Source organism: Trichechus manatus, unplaced genomic scaffold (genome assembly GCF_000243295.1).
Source record: "Trichechus manatus latirostris isolate Lorelei unplaced genomic scaffold, TriManLat1.0 scaffold00048, whole genome shotgun sequence".
Lineage (NCBI taxonomy): Eukaryota > Metazoa > Chordata > Mammalia > Sirenia > Trichechidae > Trichechus > Trichechus manatus.
Genome location: NW_004443984.1, coordinates 13,426,803 through 13,446,967, shown reverse-complemented (window position 1 = coordinate 13,446,967; position 20,165 = coordinate 13,426,803). Strand labels below are relative to the sequence as shown.

The window sequence follows — 20,165 nt, the reverse complement described above, 5'->3', positions numbered from 1 at the left end:
GGAAAACATAGCCTCCAAGGACCAAGTTTTTAGGAACAAAAAGGAAAAACAAATGTGGTATTTGGCAACTTGCAACCAAATATTGATTGTCAGAAAATTCCACAATCAGACACCAAATGTTTTCTGAGACATGTAGGGAGCACTCAAAAGACTAATGGACTAGGCAGACAGGTGTCAGCTGCATAAACATTGCTTCACCATGATCCTGGCACACAAATGTGGAACCAAATTCCTCACTGGGTAACTTCCCCAGTGATAAAGGGCAGAATGGGGCCAGGCCTAGGGCATTACCTCAAAGAGAAGTTTTCACAGTTCCTCAGTAGTTTTAAGAGAAGAAGGGGAAGAACAGTTTTTTATAGGTTACTTTTACCCTGCCAGCACCTGAAGCGTGTGAATCTGAAAACCTCCACCTTTATACCTAACACATGCCCTTTCTTTTTCTAACTCTGAAAAGGCCACATAAAGACTTACAGGGGGCTCTTCAGTTTCTTTTGGAAAGTTACTGATATTAGTCTGTTCCTTAAATTCTTGGTCTAGTTACCAGCAAAGTAGAAAAAGGCAGCACAGCCTCTGCTAAAACACAGCAACAATTTTATCTGAACCAGGACGGAGATCTCTCCCCTTTTGTAAACAGAGTTGGCTATATAATATATATATATATATATATTTATATATAATTTTCTTCTTAATGGAGATTTAATCCCAGCCTGAAGTGAGTTAGGTTGGGAAACGGGGTTTTGGTTTATGGGAATAATTTTGTTCTTTGTTTTCCCAATTCTCAGTCCAAATGCTTGCACACTGGAAAATTCCAAATTAAAAGCCACAGAAAGGGAAAGGGGTTTAGAACATATTATCTCTTTGCTCGCACAAAGTACAAGGCGTTTGTTTTCGGATAGTATTTCACATTCTGTTTCTTGTCCATGAGCCCTCCGAATATGATGAGTTCACCCCTGCCTTGCACCACTGTATGCAGGCTGGTTTCAGGAGGTCCAACCACAGAACTGCTATTGAATACTTTCCACTTGACCTGCCCCTTCTCCTTGGTGTCTTTAATGTCCAGCACATACATCTGCATGGGCTTGCAGTTCATACTCTGGTACAGGGGTTTGCCAACATTTAGGGACTGTGGAGGGTGGTGGCCCAGACGGCGGGCAATGGGAGGTAAGGAATGTCCGTCCCCTTGAGCAGGCCCTGGGCGGGGGATGGGCATGGTTTCTCCACTACTCAGGCTCTGGTTCCCAGGGGAGCCTGGAGAAGACCCCAGAGGAGGACTTAATGCCGCAGAGGCCGAGGGGCCTTTGGATGACATTGCTTTGATGGCTTCCAGGCTCCGACGCAGGGCACCTGGGGAGACAGCCCCTGCGAGGGCACTGGCCACATGTGGTGGGGTATGCACACCATTTGTCTGTTCAGGAGGGTGTCTCACACTTCCCCTAACTGTCCTGTTGTCCACGCCATCCACGGGATTGCTACTGGAAGTGGGTTTGAGATCCCAATTCAGATCTATTGATCCTAATCTCAGATCTTTCTGATCTGGTAGTGATCCTCGTCGGGGGGTCACAGAAAGTCCCATTTTTAGGTCATATCCTTCAGCGGCAGATGGAGCACTTGGAGATATAGCCTGTACAGGGCTGTCCAAGGAAGACCCACCTACAGCTGCTGTTCCTGGAGATAAACTTCCACCATTGAGAATGGGAGAACCATCTCCTCTGGCTGGGGAAAGACTCCCTTCCCGGGAACCTGAGGGGGTCTGCCTTTGAGCCCTGGGCCTCAGTGTCCCCCAGCGGCCGTTAACACAAGGAGCTTCATCCATACTCCTTACTGGAGACTGAGAACGGTACTCTCGGGTTTCAGGAACAAGGGCTGGAGGAGTGGCACTGATGGGTGATGGGCGAGAGTTCAAACTGGGGCTCAGGGGGGCTCTTCCACTAGGAGCTTGGCTGAAGACCACCACACACTGCCCCACCTGGAAGACAAACAGTATGTGCTCACAGACTCTTGTACAAATTTGATTGCTCATTGAACCACCAAACATTTTATAATGAACATCTAGAACATGCCAGGCATTTTGTAGGTACCTGAGACATAGACATAAAAATGAGGCTAGAAGGGGACAAACATGGGAATAATTCGTTGCTTTAGTGTGACATGTGCTATCAGTAGAGTTATGTCCAAAGAATAGGGGTAGAATTTAAGATACTCTGGGGAAAGTTTCACAAAGAGATGCTTGAAGTTGGGACTTAAAGGGCAAGTGGGACCCATACAAGTTATCTGGTAGAGCTCATATATAGAGAAATGCCCAAGGAATTATGGTTTATGTCCATCTCTTTTATGACACCAAGGTGTTTTCTATTTCTGTACACATTTCCTTCGTAATCTGACAACTTAATTTGATTTTACACTTTAGGACCTCATCTCCTGCTGGCCTGTCAATTCCTTGCTTACCCGGCAAGCTGGGTGGCACCACAGTTCTGGGGCCCCATGATCTTCATTTTCTACCTTGAGTGGCTGCCAGGCCCAGGGACCTGAGTGTATATGCAGTAACCAGGCATCCTTGAACAGCTGTAAGAGAAGGTCCAACAGCAGGACTCAAATGTGGTACATGTTAAAAAACACATACACAGAGCTAGAGTCTCAAAGCTGTGCTGTCTGGTCTAGAAAGTGTATGGGCTCTTCAGAAAGAAGAGCAAAACTTTCTGTTATCTGTTCAGTTGTACATGCATTCAGCCATGCCTTCATTCCCTTATCTTACCACCAGCCTAGTACTCATGAATCATAAGTGGTTTTGAATCTTGCCCATTGTTTTGTGTGTGTTTGTATTTAAGGGTAGATAATAACATGTCTATAACCTTCTGAATCTCTATCATTAAATAAATTTCATGTGGACTCTGGTAGTTTTCAATCTACTTTTCTGTTCTACCTCCTTGAAAAAATAATAGCAACAAACCTCACAGCCTAAAGAGAAAGTGAGGATAGGAAGACTATAGACATGAATACTCAAGAGATGAATGCCTCCAATCAAAAGCATTCCCATCTCCCCCTAAAAGAACTTGGAGAAAAAGGCCAAAAAATAACAGGTTACCTATCCAAGTTGGAAAAGGCATTCTCTAAATGAAAATGCCATGGAAATGGTCTTGGACACACTTACAAAATGAAACAGAAGCAGCCACTTTTGAACATTTAAGAGCATGTGAATAAAAATGCCACACAAGCATACTCACAGCATTGGGACCACCACATCCTCCAAGGATTAAGATAGTTGTGTCATCTATGACAATCTGGGAAGAGGAAGAAGTTTAAAATAAACCTACAAAGACATATAAAGGTATCTGTCTTCCTATGCTTCAGTGGTATATGAAAATAGCCTACCCAGTTCCCAAATAAGAGTATTCTAGTTATTATAGGCTCTCCATTCTCCCAAAACCTTGTAAATTCTGATCTCTGTGAACAAATTACTGATGATTAACCTGAGTGGTATATATTCTTTGTTGATCAAATATTAACAATAGAGTGTCAACCACATAAAATGCAAGGTTCTCTGGAGAAATGGAATAGCAAAGTAAATGCAGTGGGAGGGAGAGACATAATATAAACCCACTATAAATAAATACAACCCATTAGAAGATGAAAAATGAACACCAGCAAAAAAGAATAATAAACTCTCTCTGGGTTAGTGCATATTGGCGTCTTACCTGGCTCCCTCCTCCCTCTCCCGTCCTAACTGAAAGATGCTATAGTGTTTGCTGAATAGTTATTTTAATTCCTGAGCACCTGAGACTGGCCACCTCGAGGATGAGGACTGGGACCGGAGATGTTCGGTTTGGACCATGCCCACTGCTCGAGGTCCAGGACCCAGACATCGTTGCTCCTGTGAAATAAGGACATAGGGTGAAGGAGGTGGGAGGTCCCGGGGATCACAACAGTGGGGGAATTCCACATGCCTGCGTCCAGCTGGTAAACCTGCACCACCTTCACTTTCACACAGAGCTGGAGGAGGCTTCAGGGATGGCCCACTCAACTGGCAGAGTTTGGGGGCTTCCAAACCAGAAAGACTGCTGTGGAATCCCAGCTCTGCAACTTTGAGCAAGTCACTTAATTTAATCTAACTCTGGTTTACTTAATTATAAAATAGAAATAATTCTACTATTCTAAAGACCTGGTATAAATGAGGTTACATTTATAAAGAACCCATCTTGAGACTCAAACCTTTGCTCTTTCCACTGACCCATAAGGCTTCATTTGAATCATGTTTGTAGCCACACGCTAGTATCAAAAGTAAAAGTTACCTGGTAATAGCAGGAACTAGCTACTGATCAAGCTATAGTCTTTTAAATGCAAAAACCATATGAAGACAAAAAATGTTCAAAAGGCAACTCCATCGATGCCCAGGAGTTATAGGGATTTATCAATTCTGGCTACAAAAAGTAATGTCACAGTGCCTAACGAATGCTACAGTAAATTTTAACAAGAGTAAATTGGCATTCCCAACCCTCAAGGGACCAGAATGGCAAGGACAGACTTCTGGATGGCAGTCATATTTTATGGTCACTTATTCACACACAAGAAAATAGGTACGACACCTCCAGTACCTCAAGTCCTAAGCCCTCTCATCTGGAGGTAGCTCCCAGTCTCTCTCTCAACCATTTCAAAACATGATGATGAAGAGTAACCCGTCTACAAAGGGACAGGATTGGGTCTGGAATGGCTTTATTGCTGACAGTTCATCACCTCCATTTCAGAGCACAGGGAGAATGACTGAACTGCTGCTACTGCTGAATCACATAAATTATGATTCAGATGGATTGCTCTGGCTCTTGACTCTGGTCTGAGCTGGCCAGTTACAGCCAGAGGTGGAGAGGACAGTGCAAGGGAGAACAGCTTGACACAGTTTTCTTGCTCCTACACCCCTCCCTTATCCCACCCTACTTGGGGAGTCCACAATTTCCACCTGTCCTGTCCATCTGCCTCTCTCCTTCTCTAAAGTCCAAAGAGCATGAGCTGGGTAACAAAGCAGTGCATGTAAAAGTACTTTGCTTCTTGGAAGGTGGGCTCTCTGTAGAAGCAGGCAGGGTGAAGGTGCCATCAGAATCTGATCCTACTGAATAGAACTGCAGACCAAACAAAAAGAGATTCCACATAACCCTGATTTTATGGAGCAAGTTCTTCAACTTACTGGTGTGTGACCAAGAGATCAAAGAAAGGAATGCTACAGTGAGACAACTAAGCAGATTAATGAGAGCCGTGCTCAGGAATACTAAACCTCAGGTTGATATGCAGCAAACTAAATATACTTACATTTGCCGGGATCCTAAGGAGCCACCAAAGACAATCATTTTATCGTCTATCACACAGGAGGAGTGGCCAGCCATGGGAGGTGGCCCGTGGGTTGTCACAATGCAGTTCCACCTAATGTTAAAAAAAAACGAAACAGGTGGAAATCAAGCAGTCAGCACCATCTGCTTCTGGTCCTACATGTTTAAAGTGGAAAACAGTAAGTAGGCAGCATTTAAAATGACAATCCTATCATCACCTTCACTAGAGATATTGTTGGGATAATAATGGAGAATAGCATAGGTGTTTATGCCTTTCACTTTCAAGTTCTCAATGTGTATGGTTTGGAGGTAGAGTGGAGAGATGAGACGATGACAAGGGATGCTATCATGGCTCCTTGGCTGCTTCAGCCTATTGTTGAAGTTGGCTGAGAGAGCATCACCTGCAATTTCTCCCATTTACTAGTCTTGATCAGTAGCAGCTACCAAGAGCCCTGTACTGAGTATTTATTACAAGAAACAGGGGATGCTGTCATTTAGAAAAGATGTATTTTAAAAATAATTTAGAGTCAGTTTTGGGGACGTAGCAGAGAGTAAGGAATCATTTGGATCTACAGCACTCCTGGGAGACCGGCAGCCAAAGCTGAAGAGCTCCCGGTTCTTCAATTGGCTCATTCATTTTTCTTGGAATAGGAATAAATCTCTTCCACTTGTTCTCTTTGGAATAAGGGTTCTTAACTAAGGGTCTTAAAGGGGTCCTATAAACCCTTTGAAACTCTAGGCAAAATCTATACGTATGTACCTTTGTCTTTTTTTTTTCTGGGAAAACAGCCCATAGTTTCCATCAAATTCTCAAAGGGATTCCTGACACAAAAAAAAATTAAAAAAAAAAAAAAAAAAATCCATTGATTAAAAACCTATTCCAGATTTTAAACATCTTATTGCTGCAGCTTACCAGTTTTTAGAGGGTGAGTAAGTGTGTATTTCATCAAAGAATCTCTCTGGTTGGTGTAGGGGATAAGGGCTTGGCCGTGTCCAGCCACCAAACAGCACCAGCAAGTCCTTGTACATGACCAGAGTTGCTCCGGCTTTGGGGGAAGGATAGGACCCTGAGAGAAGTCAATAACACTATGGTTAGGATTCAGGGTCTCACAACAAGATATAGGCAGGCTGTCTAGGGTTTAGCCTTCCCCTGGAAGAGTGACAAAATGGGAATCAACACTAGAAAGCATACGGGAAAGAGAAGACAAAACAGGGTTTGCAGGTCTCAGAGAAGACTATTACCAATTTATGCATAGTTTATAATTAACTTGGAGAAATCTGAGTTAGAGGAAAGTTAATGAGCCTCTCTCAGGCTTAGTTTGCTCCCCTGAAAATGGAGATGAATATTAAATAATGACTCAAAGCACCTAACACAGTATCTGGCACATAGCAGGTGCTCAAGAAATGACTCAACTGCCCATTCCTTTAATTAGCTTAGCAGATGTCACAAAGGAAAGACTATAATGAGATCCAGGGAGGAGTACATATAGAGGCTAGATACCTAGATGTGATTTAAAAACAACTGCTGCTACCACAGATACAAAAGGAGGGAGAGTTCAGTTCTCCCTTGCCCTATGAGTCAGTGTTAGGACCCCAGCTATGGGCCTCACATGGTCAGACAGCTCAGACTAGCACAAATGGTGCAGACTTTTAAGGCTGGCTGTGAAGGGATTCCAATAAAACTGCAGGCCTCACACCAAAAGTGGCTACTTAGGCTCTTCAGGCTGGATCTCTGAGCTACACTGACCAGATTTTGAAAAAACAGAAACTTGGCTTATGCTGGAAAACTATAGGGATAACACATGTCCCACAGGAGCAAAATGCTTCCTTCAGAGCTTTTGTCTTTGAAATAACAAGTGACATTTCCCCCCAATCCCTTACTCTACACGTTGCCTTTAGTTTGCTTAAGACCACAGCAATTTGTTTCAACACCCAGGTGTCAGTAAATATTGGAATATCAAAATTTTTGTTAAAATTAAAGAATTTTTCAAAGGAAATCTTAAGCAGAAGGAATCCCAACACAGTATTAATCTGATAGTGGCTGAGGTGCTCCAGTGTAAATGGACAGCTTGGCATCCCCCTATCTGAAGCAAGGGGTTATGGGAACATGGTGTGAAAAGCTTTGCTCAGATGGCTTTAATGGTATCACTTACATAGTCATAAGGTTGAAAAGGTGGAACAGAGGACTGTCCTCCTTGTGATCCAACTTAAGGGTAACTTAATGTGATTTACTGAGAAGGTAACAGTCCTCAGAATAGGGAGTGAGTGTCTAAGAAAAAGTGGCATTAACTATTTTGAATACCTTCCTAGTAGAACAGAGACCAAATCAGACAGGATCTGACCACATAAATCAATCTTCTCTATGAACTGTTCCCGTGTCAACCAGCAGCGTGGACACACTGGTGGAGGTAGTCCATAAGTTAGTTCTTTCTACCCTTGTATCCTATCCCACAGGAATCATGGCTAAGGGTCTACTCATGACCTGTTGTCCGTATGTAGTCTTGTGATTTTCTGGTTAAAGCCTTCCCTGGGGAAAGCCTCCAAGCCCAGCTAGAACACTTAATGTAATAGTCTAGTTAAAATGCTACTGTCATTCAAAAATGATTTAATTTGTGAAATGCCAAACAAATCTTCAAGTTCTTGCTCCTAACCTGGAACTCATAAGTACTGTGAAATGATCAGAAAAAGCAAAAAAAAAAAAAAACAAAACAAAACAAAACAAAAATATATATAGAAAACAGACTTCATACACACACACACATATATATAAACCCACCCATTGCTGTTGCCCCCATGTCTCTGTCAGTTTGTCATAATGTGGGGGATTGTGTGTTGCTGTGATGCTGGAAGCTATGCCACTGGTATTCAAACACCAGCAGGGTCACCCATGGCAGACAGGTTTCAGCTGAGCTTCCAGACTAAGACAGACTAGGAAGAAGGACCCAGCAGTCTAATTCTGAAAAGAATTAGCCAGCGAAAACCTTATGAATAGTAGCAGAACATTGTCTGATACAGTGCCAGAAGATGAGCCCCTCAGGTCAGAAGGCACTCAAAAGATGACTGGGGAAGAGCTGTCTCCTCAAAGTGGAGTCGACCTTAACGATGTGGATGGAGTCAAGCTTTCAAGATCTTCATTTGCTGATGTGGCAAGACTCAAAATGAGAAGAAACAGCTGCAAACATCCATTAATAATCTGAACATGGAATGTATGAAGTATGAATCTAGGAAAATTGGAAATAGTCAAAAATGAAATGGAACACATAAACATCGATATCCTAGGCATTAGTGAGCTGAAATGGACTGGTACTGGCCATTTTGAATCAGACAATCATATGGTCTACTATTCTGGGAATGATAACTTGAAGAGGAATGGTGCTGCATTCATCGTCAAAAGGAATATTTTAAGATCTATCCTGAGGTACAATGCCGTCAGTGATAGGATAACATCCATACGCCTACAAGGAAGACCAGTTAATACGACTATTCAAATTTACACACCAACCACTAAGGCCAAAGATGAAGAAACTGAAGATTTTTACAGCTTCTGCAGTCTGAAATTGATGGAACATGCCATCAGGATGCACTGATAATTACTGGTGATTGGAATGCGAAAGTTGGAAACAAAGAAGAAGGATTGGTAGTTGGAAAATACGGCCTTGGTGACAGAAATGATGCCAGAGATCACATAATAGAATTCTGCAAGACCAATGACTTCTTCATTGCAAATACCTTTTTTCACCAACATAAACGGCGACTATACACGTGGAGCTTGCCAGATGGAATGCACGGGAATCAAAAGCAACTACATCTGTGGAAAGAGACAATGGAGAAGCTCAATATCATTAGTCAGAACAAGGCCAGGGGCCAACCGTGGAACAGATCATCAATTGTTCATATGCAAGTTTAAGTTGAAACTGAAGAAAATTAGAACAAGTCCAAGACAGCCAAAGTATGACCTTGAGTATATCCCACCTGAATTTAGAGATCATCTCAAGAATAGATATGACATGTTGAACACTAATGACCGAAGACCAGACAAGTTATGGAATGACATCAAGGACATCACACATGAAGAAAGCAAAAGGTCATTAAAAAGACAAGAAAGAAAGAAAAAACCGAAATGGATGTCAGAAGAGACTCTGAAACTTGCTCTTAGAGTAACTAAAGTGAATGGAAGAAATGATGAAGTAAAACAGGTGAACAGAAGATTTCAAAGGGCAGCTTGAGAAGACAAAGTAAAGTAGTATAATGAAATGTGCAAAGACCTGGAGTTAGAAAACCAAAAGGGACGAACACGCCTAGCATTTCTCAAGCTGAAAGAACTGAAGAAAAAATTGCAATATTCAAGGACTCTATGGACAAAATATTGAACGGCATAGGAAGCATCAAAAGAAGACGGAAGGAATATACAGAGTCACTATACCAAAAAGAACTGGTTGACATTCAACCATTTCACAAGGCAGCACATGATCAGGAACTGATGGTACCGAAAGAAGTCCAAGCTGCACTGAAGACACTGGTGAAAAACAAGGCTCCAGGAATTGACAGAATACCAACTGAAATGTTTCAACAAATGGATGCAGTGCCGGAAGTGCTCACTTGTCTATGCTAAGAAATGTGGAAGACAGCTACCTGACCAACTTACTGGAAGAGATTCACATTTATGCCTATTCCCAAAAAAGGAGATCCAAATGAATGTGGAAATTATAGAACAATATCATTAGTATCACAGGCAAGTAAAATTTTGCTGAAGATCATTCAAAAGCAGCTGCAGCAGTACACTTGACAGGGAACTGCCAGAACTTCAAGCCAGATTCAGAAGAGGACATGGGACCAGGGATATCATTGCTGATGTCAGATGGATCCTGGCTGAAAGCAGAGAATACCAGAAAGATGTTTACCTGTGTTTTACTGACTATGCAAAGGCATCTGACTGTGTGGATCATAACAAATTATGGATAACACTGTGAAGAATGGGAATTCCAGAACACTTAATCGTGCTCGTGAGGAACCTGTACATAGATCAAGAGGCAGTCATTCAAACAGAACAAGGGGATACTGAGTGGTTTAAAGTCAAGAAAGGTGTGTGTTAAGGTTGTATCCTTTCACCATACCTATTTGATCTGTATGCTGAGCAAATAATCCGAGAAGCTGGACTCTATGAAGAAGAACGGGGCATCAGGATTGGAGGAAGACTCATTAACAACCTGCATTATGCAGATGACACAACCTTGCTTGCTGAAAGTGAAGAGGACCTGAAGTACTTACTGATGAAGAGCAAAGACCACAGCCTTCAGTATGGATTACACCTCAACATAAAGAAAACAAAAATCCTCACAACTGGACCAAAAAGCAACATCACAATAAACGGAGAAGACGAAAGTTGTCAAGGATTTCGTTTTACTTGGATCCACAATCAATACTCATGGAAGCAGCAATCAAGAAATCAAAAGATGCATTGCACTAGGCAAGTATGCTGCAGAAGACCTCTTTAAAGTGTTGAAAAGCAAAGATGGCACCTTGAAGACTAAGGTGCGCCTGACTCGAGTCATGGTGTTTTCAATTTGCCTCATATGCGTGCGAAAGCTGGACAATGAATAAGGATGACCGAAGAAGAACTCATGCCTTTGAATTATGGTGTTGGCGAAGAATATGGAATATACAGAATGAACAAATCTGTCTTGGAAGAAGTACAGCCAGAATGCTCCTTAGAAGCAAGGATGGTGAGACTTCATCTCATGTACTTTGGACATGTTATCAGGAGGTATCAGTCCCTGAAGAAGGACATTATGCTTGGTAAAGTAGCAGGTCAGCAAAAAAGAGGAAGACCCTCAAAGAGATGGACTGACAGAGTGGCTGCAACAATGGGCTCAAGCACAGCAAGGATTGTGAGGATGGCGCAGGACCGGGCTAGTGTTTCATTCTGTTGTACATATAGTCCCTATGAGTTGGAATCGACTTGACAGCACCTAACAACAACAACATTGTTGTTCAGTCAACTCTGACTCATAGCGACCATACAGAACAGAGTAGAACTGCCCCATAGGGTTTCCAAGGGGTGGCTGGTGAATTTAAACTGCCAACTTTTTGGTTAGCAGCCAAAGCTCTTAACCACTGCACCACCAGGGCTCCCACATACATTTATATACATATATATAAACATACACACACACATACACATACATACACATATACATACATAGACTTCAGTATAGTAGTATTTTAAACCTTCCAGATTAAAATCTGGATTTGGGATATTGGGGATCCTGGCTTTTAAAATCAAGTGAAGCAGCAGAGCAAGTGTCTCCAAAACAGCCACATACGGAAATAAAAATAGAATTTTAAATGTAAACTGATGATCTCTATAAAAATTTTTAAAGTACATATGCTTTGAGTCAGCAATTCCATTTCTCATTAATTCTAATGAGATAACTCATTAATTCTAATGAGATACAATGTAAAAAGAAATAGATACAAGGATGTTCATTTGCAGTGTTTAAATAAATCAAGGAATATTCATACAAAAGGATACTATGTGATCATTAAAAATTATGTGGTGCTATATTTATTGTCTTGGAACAGTGTCCACTATTAAGTGAATAATAGCCTACTAGTTGATGGGCACTATGGTAAAGGCACTGTTTACACATATTAATTCACTTAAGCCTTTCAAAATCCCTACAAGGTAGGCATTATTATAATCCCCATTTTATGGATGAGGAAACTGAGGCACAGAGTGATTAAGTTAATTTTCCCCAGGTCACACATTCAGCTGATGGCAGAAAAGGAAAATGAATATGGGCAAATTAATCCCACTTAAAAGTAATCTTTTTTTCCTGTATGTGTTCATACACAAAGAAGAAAGTCTGGAAGGTCAGTAACAGTCGATCTCTCTGAATGGTAACATTAGAAGTGATTTCATTTCCTTCTTCATAAAAAGTTTTTTAGAACTGACTGAACTTTGCAAAAAGTGATAGTTTCCCATTGTGACTGGGGAAAAACAAAGTTATTTCAGTTTTTTAAAATGAGAAATATGGATTCAACACAACTCCCTTTTCCTGCTACTCCCTTAAACTTTCTCCATTTGATGAAGGCCTGTGTGAGAGGCTATACGTAGTACAGATCCTCAATTCCTTATTCAAAATTCCAAAATCCTCAGAGCTCTGAAAATCTAATTTTTTCAAAACACATTTAGTGACAAAACCTGACCTGAAATGATATCAGCCTATGTATAGTCTTTATTTAATCTACTCATTGATTATTCACATAATCCAATATTGTGAATATCTGTATGTTTTGCTGTAGAAATATTAGTAAGTCTGATTACAGGGTGCTGTTCCAGACCCTACCAGAGGTATTATAAAAGAATATGCATCATACTCACATTCTAAAGCCTGAAAAATTCTGAATTCCAAGTCACAATTAGCACCAAGAGTTTAATATGAGGAACTATGGTTAAGGGCATAGGCTCAAGAGCCACCCACTGGAGTCATATCCCAGCCCTGCCACTTAACTGGCCATGAAACTCAGATTAGTTACCAAACCTCTCTCTGCCTCAGTTTCTTTATCTATAAAATGGAACAACAATAGCACCTGCCTCATAGGGTGATGGTGAAGATTAAATGAGTTAAATCAGGCAGTGCATTTAGAACAGTGCCTGGTGTTGTTATTATTGGTAAGGCAAATTAATATGGAAGCTAATACCAGATCAGTTAGCCACAGATATCTGACAGTACTGCTATCTATGTGGAATGGCGTTTATGAGGATAGAATTGAACCAGTGGACAGATTTAACACTAGTATATGGTTAAAGTATTCCTGGCAGAGTGGCTATTTAGTTCAAGAAAGTGTAAGAGGAAATAACAATAGAAATAAATTTATAACTAACAGCAGGTGGCATGAAAGGGAAGTTATTCCAAGTCCCAGGACAGTAAATAAAATACATTGCATGTGATAAGGAAACAAAATGCAATGGTTAATTACTAGACTGACAGAGGCTAGAGGAACCCCTGAGACTAGTGCCCTAAGATATCCTTTGTACTTGGAACTGAAGCCGCTCCTGGTGGTCACCTTTCATTCAAACAATAGACTGGCTTATAAAATAAACAATATCACCCGTGAATGCTGTGCTCCCTTAAATAATCAACTATATGAGACCAAATGGTCAAAATTTACTCTAAAACAAAGATGAGAAGCTAAGAAGGGGCAGGAAAGCTAGATTAATGGAAACAGAACAAAAAGAATGGAAATAATGAGAATGTTGATACATTATGGAAAATGGAACCAATGTCATAGAAGAAGTTGTATAAAAATTGTTAAATGGTGGAAACCCAATTTGCTATGTAAACTTTCACCTAAAACACACACACATGCATAGAGGCACACACACACAAGCAACAGTTAACATAATAAGTTTTGGTCTGCTCCTACTTGTTTTTACCACGTGCTTCCTGTACCATCTTTTGAAATAAACTGATCAATACTTTACGAGGAAAGGCAAACCAAGATTTACCAGTTCTGGGTTTAAAGAGATTAAAGGGGAGTATAAGAATACAAACCTCTTAAGGGGAAAAACTAATCACAGTTAAGAAAAGTACTGGTAAAACATAAGGACACATAAAACCAAACGAGGAAAGACTATGAAGAAACATACAGAATATTCCCCAGTTGGAACATCTGGCTTGATTTTAATCCTAAACTCACAAAAATACTAAACAAACTAGATGCAGTACAGTCAGTGACAGCAACAGAACAGAGGGAACCTGACACATACAGCAATAATTTTCAAATCTCTAGTGCCTCCAACACTTTAGACCTGTGCTGTCCAAGACAGTCACCATTAGCCACGTGTGGTTAGTGGCTACTGAATTGGACAGCACAGATACAGAACATTTCCATCATCACAGAAATTTCTACTGGATGGTACTGCTTCAGACAAAGGATTTTAACTTTATAAGCCACATGCCTAGGTTTTGGGGGCTATGGAGAAGATGGTAGGGATGGATGGGTGACTTGACTGACTTTCAGAGAAATTATAATTACTGCTGTTATAACTACTACTCCAGGAGCCCTGGCGGCATAGTGGTTAAGCACTCGGCTGCTAACCGAAACGTTAGCAAGTCAAACCCACCAGCTGCTCCACGGGAGAAAGATGTGGCAGTCTGTTTCCATAAAGATTACAGCTTTGGAAACACTATGGGGCAGTTCTATTCGACTTGACGGCAATGGGTTTGGTTTTTGGTCATAACTATTATACTAATGATAATAACTAATATTTACTGAACATTTACTAAATGCCAGGCACATTTCTAAGTACTTTACATTTACTAACTAGCTCCTAGTAATTTTCCCATTTTACAGATGAGAAGATTGTCATTTAAATAACTTGCCCAAAGTCATACAACCAATAAATGGTAGAGCCAGGGTTCCAACTCATTTAGCTTCAAAACTCATTCTTTTAACCATTACACTATACTGCTCTTCACACATACAGATACACTGCCACAAAAATTTCAAACACCTTATAAATGTCTGAGTATTTGAAAGCTGAAGAAGCTCTTTCCTAAATCGAATTAATTCGGTACACCACAGACCTAGACTAGACAGAGAGAAGTAAATTAAATAAAAGGCTAGTCTTAGGATCTCTTTTTCTCCACAAGGCTCTTGGTCATACTAAACCTCTAACACAGGACCCTTTAACTGTTCTCTGGACTCTCTAAGGAAAGGGAAGCTGAAGGCAGTGACAATACTAAATCCATACAAAAGATCCTTAAGGATTATCTTAGGTAAGGGCTTTCCCAAACGATGTCTCAAATATCTTGACCTTTCAGAAAGCCAATTATCTTTCCCTTTGCTCTTTACCTCAAGGAGTAGGGGAACGTCTCCACCTAGCATTTCCAAGGCCTGTTTTATGATACAAATAGTGGCAGCTTTAATTTCAGCATCTTACTCAAATATTTCACCAGCTAAGAAGGTCATACTAAAAGTTAAATCAATTGTGCTTCCCCACTTCAATTTGTAAGTGTGAAAAAAACTGCCATACTAGAAAGCATGGTGTGGGGAGGGATTTAGCACACAACCTGTATACATTAGTTCAGCTATCAGATATCAAAGATACTGGTCCACCAAACTTTATATGACCCAGATAATGTTTGGACATCTATTGCAAACTGGATACTTTTAAATTTTTGCTACTTAAACAACCAATATTGTGAAGGCTTTGTAAAGAGCCCCTAATTTTGTCATTTCTACAAATCGGTATGCTTCATATTTTGAATTTATCTAAAGTAGAGAATATTTAACCCTCTTTCCAACTGTCTTAATCCAAGATCCACAAATGAGATGAGTGAAATTTATGGTGAGGTCACAGACTGCAGGGATCAATAAACTTTGATTATTTCTATACCTTAAAAAGTAAACATTCTTTTTAGTCAAGTGGAATTCTGGAATGCAAACATTCAGTACAGTGAATTATTTAACATGGCTCTTCTAGCCAGAGTCTTTATAACTCTCACCAAATGACTGGGTGGGACTATGCAAAAGAGGTGCTTATAGCCCACCAAGGGGACTGGATAGCTTGCTAATAATGTAAATAAGGTTCATGACAGTCTTGTTGGGGTGGGACCATGCAAATAAGGTGTATGGAACCCTAACAAGGGGACTGGTCAGTTCTGCCATCCCGATAGGCTTAAAATGTGCCATCCCAGAGGCAAGGAGGGACGATTTCACTACAGCCAAGAAAGAAGAGCCAGGAGTAGAGCACATCCTTTGGACCCAGGATCTTTGTGCTGAGAACCTCCTAGATCCAAGAGATGGAGAGAGGGAGGTGTAACACGGAAGACAGTGAGGAACAGTAGTGCAGCAATAGCCAGGGTGAGAAGCAGTGATAACAGAAGCAGGAGACGGGCAGGAGACAGCACAGACAGAGTTGACTGCTTCTGGGCTGAGGCTTCCTGGTGATGTAGGGTGCCCCAAGCACTTACTGGGGAAGCCGAAGAGCTTTGTAACACTTGCCCTGAGGCCAAGGTGCTGAGGGCCAGAGAGAGACTTGCCTGCTAGCACAGCTGAGAAGAGGCTGTCCTGAAGAACTATATCCTGAGTATTTCCTGATCCTGAATTGTAACCTGTTACTTCCCTAATAAACCCCATAATTGTGAGTATGGTCGGTGAGTTCTGTGTGGCCACTACAACAAATTACTGAGCCCAGCAGAGAAGCAGAGCGTGTCGTGGGAGGGACGGATGGTGTCAGAATTAGTAAAAAGGTTGGAGGGTGGAGGCATGTCTGACTTCCATCTCATAGGAATCAGCCTTTGGCTGTGGATGTTGTTCTTGATACTCCTTCCCCCTGTGAAGCTGAAGGAAGTCAGATGCCCCACCATTTTTACAAAACAATGTCTTTACTAGAAAAACAGAGAACTCATGTTCAAATTACATTTATTTGCTATGAGTCGGAATCGACTTGACAGCAACAAGTTTTTTTGTATTCATCATTCTAAACTTTTGGGAAAAGCTGTTTTCAAAAAGTGCCTATAAACGTAAAAATTATACGACCATACATTATTAAACCAGGGAAATTACTAACCTTTATATAAACTACAAAAAAAAGAAAAAAAGTCAAACCAGCTGCTGTTGAGTTAATCTCAACTCATGGCAACCACATGTGTGTCAGCGTAAACTGTGCTCCATAGGGTTTTTAATGACTGATTTTTCAGAAGTAGATCACCAGGCCTTTCCTCCAGAAAGCCTCTGGGTAGACTCTAACCACCAACCTTTCAGTTAGTAGCTGAGTTTGTTAACCATTTGCACCACCCAAGGACTTCTTATATGGACTAACTAAGCTAAAACGTCAGGTCCTAGCTTTGAAGAATTGCACCTATGTGATTCACTCCATACAGTGGCTAGCATGATACCACATACTTGTTTAACTCAGGTTTGATTAAAACAAATAAGCACACATGCACTGTGACTGATTCACTGGCAATTCTGCACAGTATGGGTACTGTGGCAACAGCAGACTCTCCATAGTTAAAAGGTACAATATCAGCATGATGATATGGAGAAATACATACTCCCTCCCTCAAGAAATCTTATAAACGAAGGTTTTATACTTATTAGGACATTTCTTGGTCTGCTTCAAAATAATGAGGCCAGAGTCAAGGCCAAGATGGCGGAGTAGTCAGATGTTTCTCACGGTCCCTCTTACAACGAAGACCCGAAAAAAAAAAACCAATGAATCAATTATATATGACAATCCAGGAGCCCTGAACATCAAAGGTAAAGTGGAGGAATTGGACTGAGTGGCGGGGAGAGGGAGAGATGGTTCAGAAACCACAAGGAGTTGCCAGACCTGACCCAGCAGGAGCCAGCACCCTGTGGGCTAGACTGGCTGGTGTGCGCGGAAAGGTAAGCAGTGGCATTCGGGACATGTTTTCCATGACAGGAGAGACTAAGTGGCGGAGAGTCTGCTCAGGCCTCCAGAGCCAGTGAAAAGCAGCGCTCAATTGGCAAAAAATAAGTACATGTGTTTAACCTACTGCAGGGATTAAAAAAAATCCCGTTTGGGAAGACCCTCTCTCCCATTTATCTGCTCCCTCCCTGCTCTGCACTGAGTCCCGGGCTGGCAGTGATTGCCATGTCCCCTGGGCCGGAAGTAGGACCCATCACAAGCCCTGAACCATTCTCCCAGCCTTGGAGAGGGAACAAATTAACAAACAGGAAAAAACAATCTGCCAGCTCCCCTAAGCCAGGAACTCAGGACAGGCACAGCTCCTTTGCCTAGGCACAGGCGTAAGGGGTCCACGGACTTTGAATGCCTTTCCCCCCTGCACAGACCTGTGTGGGCCCATTTCAACAGCGTAGGCCCTCATTAGCACGGTACAACAGGGTATATACCTGAAGCCTAACTACACTGTATCAGCTATATGGTGGAGTGACATTTGATACTGCTCTCCCCATTAAGCAAGGTCCTCACTTACCCACATCAGGGGCCTGAGGACTGGTGGCTCCACCCATGTCACCTAGCCACCTGTGACAGGGGTCCAAGAATAAGTGGTGCCTCCCAGTCCTTACAGCCAACAGCACTGGGTGCCCATAGTCAGGCTGCAAAACACACCCACCTACGCAATCTAGGGAACAGGGACACGTTTTCCTTTCACTCAGGGGCAGCCGTCAACCCCCTGCCTTGCTCAGCACATGACTCCCTACTGCAGCCAGATACCTGTGCCTACTCCAATCACCCCTGCCCGTCTAGGACTATAGGTGAGAGCCTGCACCACACACTTGGTGACTGACTACCTGGACACCTGAGCTGAACCCATACAAGAAAAGTAAAGAGACTCCTGGGCTCACATACCTAGTAACAGATCTAAACCACCTGGTGACAGGACATAAGAGTTTTGAAGGTGCCAATAATCAAACTAGCTCACACAAACAGCCTATTTGGGCATATCAAAACAAAACAAGAAGCTAGGACATAGTAAGCAAACATAAAATAAATATAACAACTTATTGATGGCTCAGAGACAACAGTCAATATCAAATCACATAAACAGGCAGATCATGATGCCTTCAGCAAGCTCCCAAAACAAAGAAGTAAGAAATTTTCTGAAGGAAGAGAACTTCTTGGAATTACCAGAGGTAGAATACAAAAAATTAATACACAGAACTCTTAAGAGATCAGGAAGGAGGAGATCAGGCAAAATGCAGAACAAGCCAAGGAACACGCAGACAAAGCAACAGAGGAACTTAAGAAGATTACAGAAGAGCACAAGGACAAATGTAACAGGCTGCAAGAATCCATAGAGAGACAACAATCAGAAATCCAGAGGATTAACAATAAAATTTCAGAATTCAACAACTCAGTAGAAAGAGGAGCAGAATTGAGGCAATGGAAGCCAGAATTGATAAAGCACTTGACATCAACTTATCTGAGGAAAAATCAGATAAAAGAATTTTTTAAAAAATGAAGAAACCCTAAGAATTATGTGGGACTCTACCAAGAGGAAAAACCTACGAGTGATTGGAGTACCAAAATGGGGGAGGGATAACAGAAAATATAAAGAATTGTCGAAGATTTGTTGGTAGAAAACTTCCCTGATATCGTGAAAGATGAGAAGATACCTATCCGAGATGTTCATCGAACCTCACACAAGGTAGATCCCAAAAGAAAGTCACCAAGCCATAGTATAATCAAACTTGCCAAAACCAAAGATAAAGAGAGAATTTTAAGAGGGGCGGGGGATAAACGAAAAATCATCTACAAAAGAGAGTCAAAGAGTAAGCTTGGACTATTCAGCAGAAGCCATGCAGGCAAGAAGGCAATGGGATGACATATATAAAGGAAAAAAATTGCCAGCCAAGAATTATATATCCAGCTAAACTGTCTCTCAAATATGATGGCAAAGTTAGAGCATTTCCAGATAAACAGAAGTTTAGGGAATTTGTAAAAACCAAACCAAAATTACAAGAAATACTAAAGGGAGTCCTCCGGTTAGAAAATCAGATAACATCAGATAACAAACCCAAGACTAGAACACAGGACAGAGCAACCAGATTATCAATCCAGATAGGGAAGTCACAAAAATAAATCAAAGCTAAAATGCTGAAAATAGGGAAACGGAGATGTCAATATGTAAAAGATGACAACATTAAAACAAAAAAGAGGGATTAAAAAATGTAGTCATACCAGGATCACAACAGAGTGTCCCAGACAGAGCTGGAGAAAAATGTAGAACAAAATTCTAACTCACAAAAAAAGAAAAGACTTACTGGCCTGACAGAGACTGGAGAAACCCCAAGAGTATGGCCCCCAGACACCTTTTTAGTTCAGTAATAAAGTCACTCCCGAGGTTCACC

General features: G+C 41.4%; 1 protein-coding gene across 1 annotated transcript in view; it reads right to left on the bottom strand.

The window, feature by feature from the left end:
- Positions 1 to 219: 219 nt before the first annotated feature.
- The window catches only part of FBXO42 (F-box protein 42), a 114,373-nt gene continuing 94,427 nt past the window's right edge, over positions 220 to 20,165 (bottom strand). Inside the window, exons 5-10 of the mRNA XM_004377212.1 lie at positions 6,226 to 6,379; positions 5,296 to 5,406; positions 3,772 to 3,868; positions 3,222 to 3,278; positions 2,446 to 2,562; positions 220 to 1,966 (exon numbers count right to left, since the gene is read on the bottom strand). Of these exons, the coding sequence (XP_004377269.1) occupies positions 851 to 1,966; positions 2,446 to 2,562; positions 3,222 to 3,278; positions 3,772 to 3,868; positions 5,296 to 5,406; positions 6,226 to 6,379 (1,652 nt within the window). The 3' untranslated portion in view covers positions 220 to 850. The remainder of the gene's footprint in view (positions 1,967 to 2,445; positions 2,563 to 3,221; positions 3,279 to 3,771; positions 3,869 to 5,295; positions 5,407 to 6,225; positions 6,380 to 20,165) is intronic.